This window comes from Glycine max, chromosome 15 (genome assembly GCF_000004515.6).
Source record: "Glycine max cultivar Williams 82 chromosome 15, Glycine_max_v4.0, whole genome shotgun sequence".
Lineage (NCBI taxonomy): Eukaryota > Viridiplantae > Streptophyta > Magnoliopsida > Fabales > Fabaceae > Glycine > Glycine max.
The window spans coordinates 3,770,638-3,781,582 of record NC_038251.2 but is presented as its reverse complement, the minus strand read 5'-3'; the positions used below and the strand labels follow the sequence as shown (position 1 = coordinate 3,781,582).

The 10,945-nt window shown below is 35.3% G+C and overlaps 1 protein-coding gene, 1 long non-coding RNA gene and 1 other non-coding gene across 6 annotated transcripts; 2 read left to right on the top strand and 1 right to left on the bottom strand.

Moving 5' to 3' along the window:
• Nucleotides 1-376: 376 nt before the first annotated feature.
• On the top strand, nucleotides 377-3,905 carry LOC100804770 (kinetochore protein NDC80 homolog). The gene is made up of 4 exons (XM_006597267.4): nucleotides 377-1,547; nucleotides 1,680-1,926; nucleotides 2,652-2,798; nucleotides 3,551-3,905. The coding sequence occupies exons 1-4, from the start codon at nucleotides 463-465 to the stop codon at nucleotides 3,785-3,787; spliced, it is 1,716 nt and encodes a 571-aa protein (XP_006597330.1). The 5' UTR covers nucleotides 377-462; the 3' UTR covers nucleotides 3,788-3,905.
• A 2,621-nt stretch (nucleotides 3,906-6,526) lies between these two features.
• LOC102659693 (uncharacterized) lies at nucleotides 6,527-10,371 on the top strand. Of its 4 annotated transcripts, none has more exons than XR_005888762.1 (5): nucleotides 6,527-6,713; nucleotides 6,937-7,137; nucleotides 7,896-7,966; nucleotides 8,608-8,691; nucleotides 8,989-10,371. It is a non-coding gene; the product is annotated as an uncharacterized lncRNA (long non-coding RNA). The 4 variants fall into 4 exon arrangements; XR_001384959.2 differs by having other exon boundaries at nucleotides 8,553-8,691; XR_005888761.1 differs by having other exon boundaries at nucleotides 6,937-7,966.
• MIR394D (microRNA MIR394d) lies at nucleotides 9,714-9,796 on the bottom strand. Its single transcript, NR_126663.1, has one exon. It is a non-coding gene; the product is annotated as a microRNA MIR394d (primary transcript).
• Nucleotides 10,372-10,945: the final 574 nt, after the last annotated feature.

Below are 10,945 nucleotides of genomic sequence, written 5' to 3'. Positions count from 1 at the left end.
TATTGAAAAAATAATCAAATTATGTCGACAACATTATAGCTATGTTTTGTTCCACATGAATATATATAAAAATAATATTAATTTTTAGTTTATTTTAACTTTTACGATCTTATCAAATTCATATATGATCCATGAAGGAAGTTAACTTAAATAATTTCTAACTTTTATTTGAAAAAATTAAATAAAAAAGAAGTCTAAAATAATAACTTAAAATGATTTGTAACTTTTAATTTAAAAAGTAAATAAAAAAGTTGAAAAATAAAATTGTAGCAGCACCACACCAATAGAAATAAAATTATAATTTGTAAATAATTTGATCCTTATAATTATGCAAGTTTAGAAATTTTGGCCGATGGAGAGCGGGAAACCCCCAGATATCCATAGCATAATATAATACTCACTTAACAGTCGGCACTACTCACACAAATTCAAAATTGGAATCGAATCATCCATTGTGCGAAGATGAGACCCACCGCGCGTCGGCAAGCGAAGGACTCCTTCATTCCCCCGGCGCCGCCCACTCCGCTGGACTTCCACCACCGCCAGTACTCCTCCCGCGACTCCGACGTCAGCAGCCGCCCCTCCTCCGTCGGCATCGGCAGACGCCCCACCCTAGACCTCTACAATGAGCCTTCCTACAAGCAAACGGTGGTTTCCACCATCAACTCCTTCCTCTCCTCCCACAACTTCCCAATCACCTTCAAAACGACGCTCCCCTCTGCCAAAGACATCCACGAAACCCTAAAATTTCTCCTCTCTCTCCTCGACTTCCCTTTCTCCAAACTCGAAGAGGATCTCCCTCCCCTCCTCAAACGCCTCAATTATCCTTTTAAACTCAACAAATCCATTCTCCGTTCCCCAGCCGCGCCTCACCAATGGCCTACCTTCCTCGCTCTCATCCACTGGCTCGTCCAGATCGCCAAATTCCACCTCCACCTCTCTTCTTCCCCCAAACAGCACAACTCCCTCTACCAATACACCGTCAACAGCTACATGCACTTCATCCACAACGAGGACGACGCCGTTGAGGACCTCGACCGCAGCATCAAGGATAAGCTCCACCACGAGAAGGCCGCCGCCGAGGAACGCCTCCAGGCCACGCGCCGCAGCGCCGCCGAGCTCGAGGCGGAGCTCGAGCGGCTCCGGTCCGCGCCCTCACTGAAGGAGGCGCTGGAGAAGGAGAAAGCAATGCTGGAGGACGACGTGAAGAAGTTCCACAAGATGATCGAGGAGTTATCCCTGCGGATCGAGCAGGCGGAGAGGGTTCTGGCGGAGAAAGAGAAGCAGGTGGAGGCGAAGCAAGCGGAGAACGAGAAGATCTGCGAGGAGAATGAGGAGCTGAAGCGTCGCGTGGAGGCGCAGAGCTTCAACGCGAGGGACGTGGAGAGGATGAAGAGGGAGTTGCAGGCGGTGGAGAGGGACACTGCGGAGGCTGAACTTGCAAGGAATGCGTTGGAGGAGCAGGCGTGGGATCTCGACACCACTCTCTCACACAAAATCAAAGACCTCGAGGCTCTCGGCATGGAGTGCAACCAAGCCCTTAAGAGGTCACTCTCTTATCACCAATTCATTGTTGACTGTCACGTTATAATTGTGATTGATTGATGCTATCAGATAATGTGGTGTCTTTTGAGTTCATTCTGATTCTGATGCCAATGGTACTGATTGAGTGATTGTAGGTTGAAGATTGGTAATGGAATTCAATATCTGCTGAATGCCAAGGGTACTACTCCTGCTGAGATAATGGGAATCGATCACAAACTTGTGCTGAAGCCTGCACTTAGATCCTTTTCTGATGAAATCAAGAAAAGTTCTATGGAAAAACTGGAGGAGTCCATTTCTTATCAGCAGAAGTCTGGTGAAAATGCTGTTAGGCTTGAGGGGAAAAGAAATCAGCTTGCGGCAGTGCAATCACGTATTGATGAAGTAAGTGCATCACCGTGTTTGGCTATTTATACACTGGTGTTAATAATGTTTCTTTGTCTGTACTCTGTATCAATGCCTACTATACAGATAGCTAGTCTTGATTTCAATTTTTTTTTGTATGAATGCATAGTGGATGATGGATTTGATTTGGGTAGATGATTGGCTGGGCGAAGATAATAATAATAATAATAATAATAATAATAATAATAACAACAAACATAATGTTTGGAGAGTAACACTTGTAGAAAGTTAAAATATTAACTATTGTTGATGCCTGTGAGTGGAGCCAGAGGTGATGCTGGCATGTTGAAGCTGGTGCAGAGGCAGTGATGTTGCATTGATGCCTGCATTTTGTAAGTTGTAATTTGTACTGGCCAATATACGTTTTATCCTGTTTTGGGCAGTAATCAGTTACAATGCTTTTTTTTATTGTTCTTATTTTTTATTTTTAAATTCAAAGCTCTTATCATACTTGCGTTGCAGTATGACCTATGACTTAATTATGACTGGTCAGTGTAAAATTTTTGGTTTAGATAACAAAAGTCTTTCTGTTGAGAAAATTATAGTACATGACAACAAAATACAGATCAAATTCTACTCAGTTTCTGTTATAAAATTTTGTTACACTATGTTGGAATTAGATGGGTATTGGAAAGAGGAATAATGTTGCCTGTGAGGACTTCTGTTTCACATTCCTTTCTGCTGCTTATCGATTTATCTACCAGATGGAAGCTCAACTGAACAGGATAAAGAAGGAAACACATGAATACACAAGTAGAGCTTCTGCTGAAGCTAAGAAAATGTTGGAGGATGTCCAGCTGGCAGATCATGAAATTGACATTATGGAAAGAGAGGCAGCTGAGGTTCTCAAGGTAATTCCTTTGTTGTGATTCATTTGCTTAATAGTCTATTGAATTTGAAATGCTTAGTATTCTTCAAGATATGGAGAATGTGTTTACTGGCTGCTGTTCTCTTTTATGTCTCAATGAATTTGGAGAGGCAAGCAAATTTCACTATCCACATTGATAATCCTATTTCAGTGTTTTCCTATAGGTTAAATTTTGAATTAATTCTTATCTAACATGCCATCTAATTCTCATGTTGTATTGTTGTGTTTCATTCTTCTTCTCTTTGGATTCTTATTCATACGGTGCAAAAATCAGTGCTTGTGTGCTAGTATTTTGATTGCATAATAGTTGCTATATTCTTTTTCTGGCTACTTCTGTGTTGTGCTTTGCTTAGTTCGTGTTCATGGTCTTTTCTAAAATGCTTATGGTTAGAGGGCAAGTATGTTCTTAGCTTGCAGACGACAGTATTGAATCTAATAATCTATTCCTTTTGAGACTGAGCTCTGGCATTAGTGTGTAGTTGTTCTAGATGATTCTAGGGGCATTAAGCCAAACTAACTTCTGCCATGCTTAGTAACTAATAGAATACAATACAACGTAAAATATGTACTTTTGTTTGCTGAATCAGCATGATTATAAAGTAAACACATTTTGAATGAAGACATATTTTTGTTTTTCCTTTCCTTAGTGACCGTGTTTGGATAAAATGCCTCTTGGTTAAAATTAAACTGATTTATGTGATAATATTGTATCTAATGAACTTCATTTTTGTCAAGACATCCGAATTGAAGTTGCAGGAAGTGATTAAACAAAGTGAAGAAGAAATTCAAATGCATGCCAGGGAACTCTTTCAGCTGGTTGATTCCGTCTCAAAATTCAAAGAACATGTGGGTTCCAAAATTTCAGAGATTGGGAGGGATCTATCTGAAACTGCCGCTGCTGTCTCAGATACATATAGGGGAGCTTGTGTAGATATAGATATTGAGAGGAAAAAAATGAGAGAGAGAAAATAATTTAATATATTTACTTCGCTTTAGAGTTATGTAGTTTAGGTTGGTGAATTTATTAAAGGAGAACCTTACAATTGTAACTTCCATTTTCTAACCTTTAATCTATAGTGTTGCTACTCTATGTTAATTCGTTACACATATGGAACTATTATTAATATAGAAAGTATTCAATCGCCGTCACATGTCACTATTTGGTGCATTGTAGGCCCATCAACCTCTGGAGAGAAGAAATTGAGCAAGGTTGATAGTTGCTGTCAAAGAGTGATGACGAGAGCCCGAACTGTCGCAAATCGTTGTTTGCCGTTCAAATTGTGCACAATCTATCTTTCAGGAACCGTTGTTGAAGGATACAGTGGTTGAGGAGGGTGCTGGGGGCTCTGACGAGACGCTGACGTCGATAAGGATCAACGTTACTATAGTATCCCTAAAAAAAGTTTATTAGAATAGAAGAGTAATGATATTCATTCATGGACTTTTCTATTCTAATTTTCATACTTTTATTTATTTATTCATTTATCGAACAAAATAAATGAATAAATAAATAAAAATATGAAAAATAATTATTTTAAAATCAATTTGAACTGATTTTGGATTTGAATCAAGTCGAATTTGAATAAGAAAATAAGAGTTTACATCTAATCCAAATTAAATTATGAGTCAATAAGTTTCTTATCAAATCAAATGAAACTAAATTAAATCGATTGAATTCGATTCATTATGTCCTAGGTCTACCCTTCAACTACATCATCCACGAAAATCCACACACGACACACTTGGAGAAGAAGACCCTCCCTCTCACAACATCTTCTCTTTGGGAGGTCCAATACCGTAAAAAATAGATTTAATATTATTTTTGATTTATTAAATTTTACATTTATTTTGTTTTGATATATTAAATTTTAAACGTTTAGTTTTAATTATTTATATTTTCAAAATTTTTATTTTAATCCTATTTCTAGATTTCCGCTAACAATATTAGTATTCACTCCATATTTCAAAATTTAATATAATTAATTTAATACAGTGACTACTAAGAACACTCAGATCTGAAAAAAAGGAAAGCATGCTATACGAGTTATATAGGAACAAGGGTCAAGGTTTCTATTTTGCTTAATAAATTTTTGTAGTTGTTTCTTATCTTTTGTTATCCATGTTATTCTCGTTGCAGTCGCACAATTACTTCCTTGCTTATTGCTTTAGGAATATAATTTTGTACATCCTTCATCTTCCGCATTGCCTCCACCTTCTTCCCACCCTCCTCCTTCAGTGCCACCACCGTAACCGCCCCTAACACCCTTTTAAAGGAAATTTGGCGCCATTTGCACCTTCGTGCTGTCAGATCTACCTTTGTGCTCGTCCCGCGGAATCGGTCTTGAAATCTCGCTCCACGTCGCAGATCTACACCTCCAACTCCCGCTCCACTCAGTCGTGGCGCAAATCTACCTTTGCAGTGAACGCGCGCGGCGTCTTTGCGTGCGCCACGGAGGCCGCGAATCGCCTCAAGCGCAGCGGCGGAGGGCGGATCATTCTGCTCACGACGTTGTAGGTGGTGGTTCTGAGGCCGGGCTTCAGTGCGTACACGACGTCGAAGGCCGCGGTGAGAGAGGGGGAGGCTCCTCCGAAAGTTCATTTGGGTTTGAACCTGAAAGCATATCTGGAATGTTTGTTGTGCATTATTTTGGTTTGGGTTTGAATCTGAAGAAGGAGGTGAACAAGATCGAAATAAGGATAGTGGCAGTTTTTAACCACCACAATCTTACATTAATTTTTTAAAATTTTCAAGTTAACAGAATGTTATCATAAATTCAAGAAAACGATAAAAATAAACTTTTAAAAATATAAAGTGAAAAAATAATAAAATTTAATAGATAAAAAATAAAATTAAGTCTAAAAATAAATAAGTTATGTTTGACTTGTAAATTGTAATAGCCAAATTAAAGCAATTTCTACTTTATAAATTTTTAATTAAAAGTTATTTATAAATTCAATTTTTAACATGTTCATGGTTTTCGATTATTAATATTTATATTTGCTCTTGACAACGTGTTCTTAAAACCAAAGACCATAGCTAATAAGGATAAAATGTAATAATAAATTAATAATCAACCGCATTCGTTTTAAGTTTCTTTTAAAGTAAATTGTTGGATGGTTAGCACTACCAGAAAAACTTAGTTTAGAAAAAAAAATGAAAGCTTAATGCTATAAAGCTATGCTCCTCTTTTCTCCCGTCGGATCTGATTAAGTCATGCATTATGAAAACTAATCAAACGTGTCTTTCTAAATTATTGAATTTTATATTCCTTCAATTTTTTATTATTGAACTTTGTGTGTGTATATATATATATATATTTTTAAAAAAAACTACTTGAAAAACGAAATTATCAAAATTAATAATGTTTTTGAAATACTTAAACCGAATCTTACTTTAATACTTAAGAGTTGATTTTGACGATTTCGGTCTTTCTGATTTTCATCGTTTCTTTTACACTAGAATAACAGTGTTGGCAAGGTGAGGTTTGTTTCGAAGTATAATTTTGTACTTCTAAGAATGATATTTTAAAGAATACTACAGTCAGAAATGCTATTTCTGAGTAAATTTAAAAATATATTTAGTTAGATTTTAATATTTCTAAAATATTTATTTTAAATTCAAAACTTACTCAAATTATCAACACTCCAATGAAATAATTTTTTCCAAGCAACTCTTTTCTTCAAAAAGTAACTTAAAAATTGAGAAATTTCAGCTGTCCTATACAAAAACAAAATTATTTTTGTAGAATAAAATAATTGAAAATTTCAATAGAAGGAACCTAGGAAGTGGGAAGTGCGGTATCATTTGGAACAGAGGAAAATGGAGAGAAGGAATCTGGAATCCGAAAGCTGTGTTCGTGGCCTTCGGCACTAAAGGCGATGTCTACCCTCTCTTGCAGTCAGTTTTTCTCCTTTTTTCTTAGGATAACGAGCACAAATGTTGAGATTATTATTATTTTTTTTATCGACAATTGTTAATTGTTAGTTTTTTTTTAGCGGGGAATTGAACCCACGATCTTTTGCTTGTGAGTTGAGATTGCTAGTTGCCCTTACTTTTCTTTATAGTTAGGCTTTAAAAGTTTTGTTTTCTAAAGTTTGCATTGCACTGTTGTTGATTGCAGGCTATTGCTGCAGCTTTTGCTTGTGACCAGAAACAGTGTGATGTGATGCTAATAACTCACTCAGCACACGTGGTTTGCATTTTAAACATTTACCCTATTAAGTCTAAAAGAGCATTACATTAGTTTTTGGATCATTCTGGATACCTTTCGTTGCAATCCTCTTACATTGGCAGTCATGATGGTTTGCTTAACTGTTTGCCAGTAAGTCACCCATAAAAATTTCAATAGAAAGAAATGGCTTTTTATTGCTGCTACAATGATGTTAAAAATTAAAATTATGTATTTCTTAAAACATGAAATGTGCTTTCCTTACTGTTAATATCTGACTTAAACAAAATATTTCCTTTTAGAGCTTGAGTACTCACTTGGCTGAAAAACATGTTCAATATTACCCAGTTTCATCGCCCCCAGTTCTTTGAGCTGATCAGTGTAATGATACTGAAGGTTTGAACTATTAATTTGGTTCTAATTATGAAAAGTGGAATGCTATTGTGAGGGAGAAGATTTATTTCTAATGGGTATTCTAATATCAGGGAAAGCAGAGTCATCTTTTTTCTTGCAGAAAAAGAAAGTTGCAATAGCTCATAGGCAAGAATGCTATGCTTTAATTGAAAGGATATTTGGAGATGGCCCAAGCTTGGACGGTGATCTTATCGTGATAAACTTTTTTGCTTTGGTATTCTAAGTTGAAAACTGTATCAAGATAAACCTTTTTGAATTTTGCCAAGTTTCTGACATAATTGGGGGACAGGTTTAATTGAGCTAGGACTTGTTAATGGCAATTGATTTATAAAAAATGTTCTTATTTCTCATTGCTTGGGAATGAGAAATAATGTATATAAAACTGTTAGTGTTCAAGGAGACAATGAGACATTTAATGCTACTAGAATAGAAAGTAGAATCAACTGACATTTTCTAAAGGTGATCTGGTAATTGAGGAGATTTTCATGATGGTTCAGGAAGGATGGAGCCTTGCAGAAAGTTTTTGTGTCCGATGCATTGTAGCTGCTCCTTATGTTGTTCCATACAGGTACTTAAGAAGTTCATCCCCATCATGTATGATATCCCCATTATTTAGTTTTTTATTTTAAATTTTTTCAAATGATTATTTATAAAATATATTTTTCCATTTTTAGTTTCCTTTTTTCTCTCATTTGTTTATTTTAAATATTATTATGACTTTTCATTTGGTCCTTCCAAATGAGACATTTATGATATTTAAAAGAACCAACATCTGAAATTCAAGATATTTACAGAGATTAAAATAAAAGCTTATAATATTTAAAAAGATTAAATGAGAAACGAAAATTATAAAAGAACATGCATGGTGATCATAATTTTCCAATGAACGGATCAATTCATTGAGATGCAGGAACAAGAACATCAATCATATATATAAAAGGATGGAACAAAAACAACCTTCTCTTCTAATATTTTTCGGCCATTTTCATTCATTTTATTACTATATCATTGTTTAAGCATGCCAATTTGTTCTGCTCATGGAGAATAGACAAAATATTTATTTCAATATATAATAAATAATTTTTAAAAATAAGTATTTTTTTAAAATAAAATAAGTAATTTTATGTTTTTTTAAGAATCTCTTGCTATTGAAGAGGTGTCAGGTGTGAGAAAATAAAAGCTTTGGATGTGTCATTGCCTTATGCCTAGGAGGAGGGTCGTTGCACAGATAAACCAAATGTGGATGTAGAGACATGTACAAATTCAGGAGGCAGGAAGAAGAGCAAAGCTCAAGTAATTAACCACGCACTTAAATCAAATTTTAATTTGATATAATACTTTTTATATGTAAAACACAATGCATGCAAGGACTGAAAAATAATTATAAACTTTCACAACGTATAATAACAGGTAAATTAATATGCAGTATACTGTACAATTACAATCCATTACTGTTGTGTAATATTCATACTAAGGATGCACCTGTCATTTCAACACACTTAATCTAGATCTGTTTAAATGCTGTTAAAATGAATATTGTCCGTGTGTTCACCTAAAAATTTCTGTAGTTCTAAATTATAATGCTTGTAGTTGTAGGAGTTAGGAATCCAATGCTTCAACCGCTGCCCTCAAAGCCAACGGACGTTAAACAAGTGGAGGCACAGACATATGCAATCATCCATATTCCCTTAAAGTTTGAAAATGTATATAAAAGGTACAACTTCGCCATCATAACAAGCCAAGATAAAAGTTTATGCCCTGTAACAAAAAAGAGAAAAGTAAGAGATAACTAGTACATATTCCACTTTTCATGTTCGAGTTTGGTGGTTGACTTGCACCAACCAAAAACAATACAATACAATAAAAACCTAGTAATCTAAAGAGAACTGGAGCATGATGAAAATAAGTTGCGTGTACAAGTTTCTCAAACATCTTGACTTCCACCCCGGCCAGATCGCTAGCTCCGTTTGAATGAAAAACGAAAACCAATTAATTAAGTACCTTCAAATCATGATATGTCTAATCAGCCAAAAGAGAAAATTGTTGCTTCTCCAATATAGTGTTTTCATCAAAGAAAGGAGCGATAAGCATGGTGTTTCAGATTAATATGAAGCTGTAAAAAGATATAAAAAAAAAAAAGAAAAAGAAGACGCATTAGATATCCAAATGTCTAAGCAATTGTTTTGGAACCAGAAAGTGGCATTCTGATGCTTAATTTGATATATAACTCAAGTGCAAGATCTGGAAGAAGATGCTACAATGTATAATTTAAATTACAAGGTTGAGCCCTCAAAGAAGGTTTCTCAGAGGCAGATACACAGAGCCCGTTTGGCATACTGGCCACCTCCAAATGGCCATCATCACCAATGGAGGTGGACAGAATGCCAAAATGTCTATGGAACAAGGCCTCTGGGAAACCCTAGAGAGCAAAAGAAAATTAAGCAGAAGGAAGTTGTAGCTTATGTTTACTGAAGAAGGGGTAGCTAGCTAGGTTGTAATATAAGAAAAATGAGGAAGATACAACAAAGTTTTCTATAATTGCATTTTGAATTTAAGAACGGCTTTTTGTAGAAAGAAGGTGCATCAGCGTGCATGGAGTTGTACGATCTGTGGGGATATTATGTTGCAATAAAGATAAAAGACTTTCAATGAGACCTTGGTTTTGTCTGCACAAGTTTACATGTAATGTATATTTGTGTAAGACTTATGCTTAATTTGCATTGAAAATTCAGGCGAAACTATATGGAAACTTAGCTTTGTAGTGTATTATTATTATATTTATGTAGCACCTGGCAATTGCAGAAATGTGGTTTTCTTTTCCCTTGACTATATGATTAGCATGCGCTTTCACTATGCTTTTTTTGACTTGCTGCAAAAGGAGGATGCAAAATGGGCTGTCCTTGTCTCCCACTCAGTTTATAGTTACTTTGTCAACTAACTGTTTATCAATTCAAACTTTTTGTTTCAATACATATAGTACTAAAAGTCCTTTTTCTGTACCAGTGCAATAGAAGAGACTATATATATATATATATGCAGCATCATTTATAATAATTAAAGAGCGTGGTATAATGTGTGGGAACTGGCCGGAAACTTGAATAATTCCTGTCTAGGCATAGCAAACAAATTTAATCTGCCAATGTTGGTATATAAAGTAACCAATTAGCCATGAGATGATTTTCTTAAACATGGTTATTTACGGCATGCGCTTGCTGTACCATGTTTTGCCAATGTTATTGACGTTTTTGTACAAATTCAGTCAATGTTAACGGGCGAGCTTACGTCTAGTCGATTGAACGTATAGAAAATTAAATGGAGCATTTTGAACTATTACAAAGTACAGTAAGACCTAATTAAAACTTGGTGTTAACGTACGTGGACTTCGATAAGATCTAATTAGACTTGTAATAGTTTAGAAATTTTTTGTTAATTTATTAGGAATTTTGGGTTTGTAATATTTAGGATTGTTTTATTATTTGATTTGGATTTTTTAGGATAGTTTCAATATCTTGAGTAATAGAAATTACATCCAATTGTATTGAGTGAC

What these genes read in the sequence shown, in the direction of transcription:
- LOC100804770 (XM_006597267.4), top strand. Translation starts at nt 463, where the DNA reads ATGAGACCCACCGCGCGTCGGCAAGCGAAGGACTCCTTCATTCCCCCG. An exon ending in TGCAACCAAGCCCTTAAGAG is followed by an intron (nt 1,548 to 1,679) that starts GTCACTCTCTTA and finishes GAGTGATTGTAG; the next exon opens with GTTGAAGATTGGTAATGGAA. An exon ending in AGGCAGCTGAGGTTCTCAAG is followed by an intron (nt 2,799 to 3,550) that starts GTAATTCCTTTG and finishes ATTTTTGTCAAG; the next exon opens with ACATCCGAATTGAAGTTGCA.